This window comes from Aphanomyces astaci, assembly GCF_000520075.1.
Source record: "Aphanomyces astaci strain APO3 unplaced genomic scaffold supercont1.10, whole genome shotgun sequence".
NCBI classification, from domain to species: Eukaryota; Oomycota; class Saprolegniomycetes; order Saprolegniales; family Verrucalvaceae; genus Aphanomyces; species Aphanomyces astaci.
Window position 1 is genome coordinate 587640 of NW_009798273.1, and position 9162 is coordinate 596801.

A 9162-nucleotide genomic window follows, 5' to 3' on the forward strand; every position below is an offset into this window, starting at 1 on the left:
TGGAGGACAAATTTGTAGTTTTTACAAATTGGTATGCCTCCCATCCCTCGTCGTCATTCCTAGCCTATGTATTCACCCACCAAAGTTCCGCACTTTGCTCATGCGCGTATGTGTCATGTGTCGAATTTTTCTTGCATACAGTATGTGCACATGCGGGGATGAAACGTTTTCTTTCTGATATAGAACGGGTAGCGAACGGATTGTAAATTTCTATAAATATATAGGTAAATGTATGATCAGGAATTAAATTTCACATCCTATCCGACAGGTGGTGAGGCAAATACCCTTTTTAACCCTTCAAGTAGCGCAGAATCATCAGTTTGTCAAACGAGAGATTTGGGAAAGGGACGAAAGGAGTCAGCAATTCTGTGAACATCACGGCAATGACCGTTTACAGGGATCTACGGAACTTAAGGCCTACTTTTCTTCGGGTGGAATGCAAATACTTGATGGTGGTTGGCTGCCTTACTTCAAAGTACGCAAGCCTTTCCTGCCAATCGGAGACGTGATGCCCATTTTTATTGGCTCGAGTTGAGTCCGGATTTATATTTTGGAGGTCATTTTATTAGACAATCAAGGAGCCACTAATCTACAAGCAAGTTGAATGCCACAGGCCAAGTTTTCTGAAGGATATTAGTTCTTGCGTTACAATGAAAAAAGTCGACTTGATTGATACAATGCTTCGAGTGTAAGCGAAAGCGTTTGACGCGGTGGCGCAATGCTTAAGTGTGACGGCATCAAAGGATAGAGGAAGGGACCCGGATTCAATTCCCGGGCAGTGTCAAACTTTTTCTCAAGAAATAAAAAAATTCAAGCACAAATAAAAAAAATCATACAAAACATATATAATAATGAAAAACATTGTCCTGCATTTTTTTAATCCCTTATTCTCCAGGCGTTGGCCCACAAGCCAGCGCTTTCTCGAAGCTGCCTCGGACGATTTCGGGTGTCACCAAATCCCACGCCGCAATCGCACGCTTGATCATGGCTAGGCGCTTCTGCTTTGCAGTCAGTGAGTCGGGATCCTCGTCGTCACTGTCCATCATCTCCTCATACAGCCACAACTCACGTAGGTGACGTTTGAAGGGCGCCATGACACCTACGTCCAAGGGCTGGCACACAGACGTCGCATTCGGTGGCATGGCACACAGGTGAGATTCCAGCTCTTCTTGCACAATCTTGGTCGACTCCTCCGACACATGGGCCTCAAAGTTGTCGACTAGGTTGACGGAGCACTCTTCGATGTCGTCGTGCAGCACCGACCGCAAGAACTGCTTCCACACCCGTGCGCCCATCCAGGCTTTCTCGTGGACGGCGTAGAAGTGTCCTTCGGGGAAGGTAGGCACCTCGTTTGTTTCGATGCGTCCGCCGGGCTGTCCCTTCATGATGAACATGATAGGCAGCTTGGTACCGTCCACACGCGCTGTGAGCACCGCTGTCATTCGCATGAAGTGCTTCTCTCCCGCGGAGATCTTGGAGCTGCCACCGCGCACGGCCCAGATGTAGTGGGGAGGCATTTCGTAATAGCAACCCGTTTCGTCAACGTTGTACGTACTCCTTGCTGTGGGCGCTGTACGACCGGTGGAACTCCAGCGCAAACTCGTCGCGCAGCTCGGACAGGTCTCCCTGTGTCTTCATGCTCTTCGCTGGGCGTTGTCGGGAGAATCCGTGGCGTCGACAAAACCGGCGGAGAAGTTGGAGAAGGGACTTGTAGCCGGACCCTGCAGCTTTGGTGGACAGGTAGTCCAGCAGCCACGTTCGTTGGTTTCGTTTGATCCAGTTGATAATGTGCATTGTCTTCAGCGCACGCTCAGCGTCACGCAAGTCGTTGATGTATTGGACTAGGCCTGGCGGGTCCGGGAACTGTTCGGGTGAGCCTCCTGGACGCACCTTAAGACGCTTCTTGTTGCCTTTGTAGGCAAGGAGCTCGTAGCTCGTTGCGCTGCTTTTGCCAGTTGCGGAGAGTCCTGTGAGCGACGTTAAGGAGCGCAGCTACCTTGTAGTCGGACAAGGTCTCAAGGAGTTTCAAAGCTTCGAGCTTGAACGCGATGAGGTACGTGAATGCGTGTCATTTTGATTGCCCCGCAAAGTGGGGTCAGTATTTTTTTGAATTGCAAGTTTGGCGGGAGATTAAAAATTTGACCAATTACAGCATCGTATCACAAGAAATTATTTGATTGGGTATAACTACCGTGCAACTTCGATAGGCCTTAGATCCCTGTACTACTCTGGTCCGGTATCTTTGTCCGCTTGTTTTGACTTCATTTAAGTATACCGAGCATGTCCAAAACATCTTATCTTTTGTATCGAACTCTAAAATATCATAACAACCAACAGAAATTTAATGACTTGTTAATGGAATTAGCAAGGTGAGTCACCTTGCTCCTTTTTGATATCCAATCAGAACACATCACACCTTGCTTCTTACACACGATTGGCTATAGTACTGGCAGAAGGGGTTACAATTTTGAACTGTTTGGACACTTGAATTTAGTAGAGCTTTGTGTGATGCTGTGGTTCTCCCCTTACAAGCTAACATTATGTTGTGGCCTCGGTTGGGTCGCAATGCCGTGACGGCTCTGGTGGGCCAACGCCCTGGCGCAAGACGTCTTGGTACAGTAGGAACCCATCGCAAGTGCTGAAGTGACGGCTTCAGCACTTGCGATGGGTGCCACCAAGACGTTTTGCGCCACCCGCCCGCGCAACCACTTGACCACTTCAGTAGGGAGGTGTACGGCACCGACACGGACTGATGGTGGAATGAGGGATGACCACATTCATTGGTTTAGCAGGCAAGTGGTGATGTACTGAAGTCTAGACCTGTTCGAATTGAACGAGTCCGGGATACCACATCGCATGATCTTGCTCTCATACACAGCCTACATAATTATCTCAATGCTCCTTGCATCAACCGCCATCACAGGAGTAGAAATGTATCGCAACAGGGTGTGATAAATCTACGCAGCGAATTTCGTGATTTCACGGCATCTGATTGGACAATTTGGACAATTTTGAATTCGCAAGGTGACCTGCCTTGCGAATTCCAAAAAGAGACAGACACATGAAAAATAAAAATCATCAATACAAACTTGAAGATATATTTAATTGAATCTGTACAATTTCAGAATTATTTATGGAATTCGCAAGGTGGTTCACCTTGCGCTGCATACAAAATTGCCTATTTCACCTTGCTTTTTCTGGTTAATGAATTTTTATTATATTTCGAGGTCCACTTACTGGTGGGAATTCACCAGTTCCTCCTGTTGAGACTCTTCTCCAAGGCGAAGATCCAATTGAAGTAGTGCGCATTAAAGACTGGATGCATCACATTGAACATTATACGTTGCTAAGTCGGCAATGGTAGCGTTCTTATTCATGCGAGGAAGCGTGTAGTTTTTCTTCCCACCATTTCAATGGACGTTTGCATCACTTTTTGCAAGGTTATGAATGTTTTTGACACAGTGTCCATTGGCAACTCAAAGAACGCGGCTTTGACAGCATCAATTAATTCCTCGATGGTTCAAGTACATTTTTGATGCCTTAGACTTTGAATAGAGTTAAAGAACCCTAAATCTAAGACAAGTCCGGACTGTTCGGCGGATGGTTGATCACACTGACATTTTGTACCCCAGAGCTACGTAGCAACGCCGTTGTGATATGTCGGCGAGGACTTGCATTGTCCTGCTGGATTCGTACACCTCGCCGCAGATCGCCGACGGGGAATCGTTCGCAAATTGCTGGAACGACCTTGTCCAACACGAACGACTTGTAAACGTCACGGCATGGTCACGGGGACGCCCTTGGGACGGTTCCTGCTTGTTCGCTTGGCCGCAACGACTTCAACGAACGGCCAGACGCCAATCTTGCCGTCAAAGAAGGTATTTCTTGTGTGGTCGTAGCGGGGCCGTTCTACAGCGGCAAGAAACATGACCTTGGTGATAAAGTGCTTTGACTTCACCGACCGGGCTGCGACTTCCTCGTCGTCGTACACGTAGAATTGCTTCTTGACTCTTGTCAGATAAAACCACTTTTCGTCAACAAGCACAACATCGTGCATGATGGAGAAAACAGTGGTCCCATCTGACAAAGGTCGAAGGAAGCTCCTGGCGAAGTCCAGTCTTGCAGGTGTTTTCGTCGGTCAGCATCGGCTTGACGTAGCTGAACCGGGCCTTGAGGCTGTTCTGCTCCTTCATGTGGCGGACGAGGGTGGTCTTTGGAATTTGGTTATTCGCAGCCAAAGCACGCAGGGTCTACCGCTGGTAATGAGGGACACTCTGAACAGCGGCCTTGATTTCCTCGGTGGTTCGTGTTTTCTTGCGCCCACAATTCCCTAAACGAGTTAACCATTAGAACACTATAATTACATGTGTTGATATTTGAGACATGGAATATTAAATTAAAGGGGTAATACCCGTCATTTTTGTTGCGACGTCAGCAAGTCCATGGCAAAGGCTCTGAGAGAGCCGTCCTTGCTTCCAAATGCGTGCGATGGTCCTGGAATGGCAGTAATACCAACGTGCAACATCTTGGATAGCTCCGTAAGGAAGCTTGCCTCCAATACTTCGTTCGAGAAGCTGTTCGTACACGGCGCGACGCTCGGTAGGCTTAAGGTTCCTTTCGGTCCTCACGACATAGTTGTACCGTGCTGTGAGCTCTGCGTGGACCTCAGGCATACTTGATGGGGTAGTTATGCTTGGGACGATGTTTGAGGAATGCAAAATGAGTAGTGGTGGCTCCCCGGATGGATTTATATGTCGTGACCTAACGGGCTCAGTTTGAAGCGTTGTAATTCTCGAGGAAAACGATTCGGAAAGGACAGAAACTAGCCAATCAATGTGAAGATCTTGCGCTTTCTTGTGGACCAACCCGCTGCTTCCAATAGCACTTTTTAGAAAGAATTCCGCCAATCAGAAAAAAATTGGGCAAACATATCGGACCAGAGTAGTACGTGTTAACGGTAGTGGATCGAATGTCAAATTTACGGCATGTTCCTGCATCTCCCGGTAAGTAATTCTGGGTACGCTGCGATTTCACCATCGCCACCGAAGGACGACGACTCATGTGAATCACGCAGTCGTCGAATGCAGCGAAATGGCCGTCCAACAGGAGGACCTTCTTCGAAACTTCCTCGGAGACCTCCGATGCTCGTTCAGACTCGTTATTGTGCTTGCCGTGACATTGAATCGGTTGTTCGCCTTCTTGGCGTCGAGGTCGGTGCGAGTGAACTCGTCCGACGCGACAAGGTTCTGCGCGACAGCCGTCGACTTGTCCATGATGAGGCCACGGCTCCCCAAAAACGACAGTTCGAGAGAGACTTGTCTCAGATGCATGAGTCAGTGTAGTTGCGTCGCTTCACTGGTGTGGCCATGGTTGGCGTCGACATTGGTACCACGAGTCGTTTGGACATGTACAGAATGGAATTGATTCCATCCAATTGGTCAATTATTGAGATTGAGCAGTATGTTTGACAGTTTCCATCACTATGTTTGAGAGGTAGACTCTGACTTTGTCACCATATGTCGGAGCGCAGCTATGGATGCGGAATGGAACGAGTTGCTAAACCTCTCTAATATTAAGACATTCCTCCGCGAAGGCCGATACTAGAACATAAATCCATGAATATCGCCTAGCTACAGACAGAAATGTAGAGACTTGGTAATCACTGACAAGGAACATCTTGCGGTATATTGGTGATCTTAACGACGTCGCAGGTCAAATGGGGTGCCGATATTTCCTTTCACAATTGGCTTTCCCACCAGTTATAGGTTATAACAGTGCTTTAACTTACAGTGCGCGCCAGGTGGATAAAGCCACCCTATTTTTCAAGAGAAAAATCCCGCCAATCAAGAGTTCTGCTCCGCAAAATGCACCAGTGAAACGAGTATGATTGGTGGAGTTTTCACATAGAATTTTAGGTCAATTGGTTGAGTTGAGCGTTGTTGACTGCAACATGAACGTTTTTTGACCGCACCAGGGAAATAAAGCCACATGCAATTCAGACCCCAAGCAGCAACTACACCCCACGCACAGCTAACAGACTTTTGTCACGTGCATGGTAAGCACTATAACACACAAATACACCCCGACAACGAACAATAAGAATGCCATAGGATGGGTAAAGACGCTCAGCTTTCTCCTGCTGAAAAAGGCGCAATTTTGGCCTTCTGCAAGGCCGGATACTCCAACAAGGCCATCGCAGGCGAGCTTGGAAGGTCGAAGGATGTTGTGAGATGCTATTTACGCGACCCAGAGGCCTACGGCACGAGATACAACGGCATGAAGCCGAGAATTTTCGTTGGCAGTGCGTGCCGACTTCTGCTCCGGGAAGCCTCCAAGGTTGGATCGTCCGCGCGACTGCTCAAGACCACCCTGAATTTGGACGCCTCACTCCGGACATGCCAACGACGCCTGCAACAAAGTCCAATTCTCAACTACGAGAAGCGAAAGCACATGCCCAACCTCCAAGCCAAGCACAAGATCGCGCGGGTGGAGTATGCCAAGCGACACCTCCGTGAGTCAACCAATTGGACTGAAATCATCTGGTCCGACGAGAAGAAGTTTAATCTCGATGGACCGGATGAGTTTCAGTCCTATTGGCATGACTTACGGAAGGAGCCTGACACCTTTTTGACGCGCCAAAAGGGTGGTGGTGGCGTCATGGTCTGGGGCGCGTTTTCGTCGAAAGGTTTGTCAGAGTTGGCCTTCTTGGAGGGCATTCAAAAGGCTGACGACTACGTCGAAACATTGGAGAACTATTTGCTACCCTTTGGTCATTGCCACTACGGCCCCAGATTTACGTTTATGCAAGATGGGGCGTCAATCCATCGGGCGAAGACCACAAGGGCCTGGTTTGCGGAGAATGGGGTGGACATTTTTGACCACCCTTCCCTTTCTCCCGACCTAAATCCAATTGAAAACTTGTGGGGGGTCCTAGCACGTTCGGTTTATGCGAACGGACGTCAATTTATGACACTGCATGACCTCGTCGAGGCCATCAAGCGTGCATGGTCTGGCTTGAGTCAAACTTATCTCGACAAGTTGATTCGATCGATGCAAGACCGTTGTGTTGACGTTGTAGTAGCTAAAGGAGGTAAAACAAAGTACTACTACGTAGTAATAAATTGATTTGGGTCAATAACAGCGATTTGTGTTGAAAATACATTGATTTTTCTGAGGTGGCTTTAACCACCTGGCGCAGTGATTTTTCATAAAGTTCTCATATTGACTACATTTTCGAAGTAGTTGTGCCCGTGGAGTTGGAATCCTTTTGTAATTGGCATATCAATTCGTTCATAAACGTCTGCTAATCGAATAAGGACATACGTCAAAAGCAATTACAAAAAAACAGGGTGGCTTTATCCACCTGGCGCGCACTGTATAGCACTGTAGATCATTCTCGACGATGTCTACTTATATCACCATACTGTCAATAATGTAATTGTCGTTGTCATAGCGACATGGCCTGCCATGTATAACTTGGCTCATGGAAATTCCATGTAGCTGCGACTCTTAGCAAATGTACGTTTCAATGAACACAATGATCTTGTCCCTCTCATACTAGAAACAATAACATTAGTATTGACAAATGTAATTTTCCTTACAGTATACGCATGGGTATTGTAGAGTGGTGAGCTTATGCTTATACTGTTTATACTACATGTATGAATGCTTGGAGGGGTGTGTGGAGGAGGACATAACCCCTTCCATACATTTGGGGGGCACTTTAATGATGCAAGGTTAGTACGACAAGGATGTACTGTACACTAAGCGTACTAGTATATTAATGTCGCGAGATTATATAGTGTCAGTTAGATACAAGTAGAAAGCAGTTAAGCTCGCTACGTAGTTGATATATATATCACGCCCACGACGTAAATCATTTGATGATTAACGGTATTGCAAGAATGTAGACAGGGGCGTTGAAGTACTGTAGGCTCACTCGCCCCTGCGTACTTGATATCACTTTGGAGTACAGATCCTACAGACAAATATGCACTGCTCTGAATCATGTTGTCGCGAGAGTAAGGGCAACTCCACCGTTAGTCCACCCGTGGGATTTATCGCTATTTAGCTTGACGAATCTGTGTTCATGATGTCAAGAACTGTAAACGTGCTCGAACTGTGAGTACTTTCGCCACGCAACCTACTAGTCACTTGCGTGGCGAAAGTGCGAAAGTACATACAGATCGAGCACGTTTACAGTTCGAGCACATTTACAGTAAAACAGTTTGTCTGTGTGTTGTGCATCGATATAATGAATCGAAACTACTAGTACATTGAGGGTTCAGCACCGGCGCTTGATGTACTTGGCGAATTTAGATGTCTTTAACACGTTAAGTATAGTATTTCGTGTTACTTTACCCTCTAGTGCAGCCGAAATCTGCTTGCACGACATGTTCTTGCGGGTGGCGAGTCGAAAGATTCGTCGGACGTCACGGCGCTTGAGCTTGGAGGGTCTTCCATGCTTTTTTTGCGGCCCTGGTTTGCCGATACTTCGGACAAACGAACGTACAAGTATGTCGCTTTGCTGGATTGCTTTGGCGATGTAGCAAGAAAATCCATTTTCTGGCCCTTCTGTTGCTCGGTGATGTTTGACCCCCTTGGCATCCCTGAGTGTCGCTTTTTCACTTTGAGATTGCTAATGGTAATAGCTTGTCATGATTATAAACATGTGGACCAATTTGGAGGCTAATAATTGACTAAAAAGTGCAGAAAAATGTCCAATAGAAGCTTCGAATTGAAAGTGCGTCTATACATGTACTTATTGTGCAACCAAATTTTCCAACTTTTTGGTTTTTCTTGTGAACGGCAACGAGCAGCCCTTAATCCTTTTGGGGAATGCCGTTTTGGTTTATTACATTTCTGCACGTACAACTAGCGTGGCTGCAGTATTAGCAGATCTTTTGTGAAGCCAAAATTTTAGGGTGCGGCTATACTTATAGTGCAGACTGTACAGTACAGTACTGTTGCCAAACTTGCCTATTTTGGGGGATTGGTGAAATCGCCATTAACCAGAAAAAGCAAGGTGAAATAGGCAATTTTGTATGCAGCGCAAGGTGAACCACCTTGCGAATTCCATAAATAATTCTGAAATTGTACAGATTCAATTAAATATATCTTCAAGTTTGTATTGACGATTTTTATTTTTCATTTGTCTGTCTC

General features: G+C 46.7%; 1 protein-coding gene across 1 annotated transcript; it reads right to left on the reverse strand.

Moving 5' to 3' along the window:
• Positions 1-3775: 3775 nt before the first annotated feature.
• Positions 3776-4057, reverse strand: H257_05451 (hypothetical protein; the record flags this gene model as incomplete). Its single annotated transcript, XM_009830341.1, has 1 exon — positions 3776-4057. One exon carries the CDS (start codon positions 4055-4057, stop codon positions 3776-3778), a length of 282 nt encoding a protein of 93 aa, XP_009828643.1.
• Between the last annotated feature and the right edge of the window lie 5105 nt (positions 4058-9162).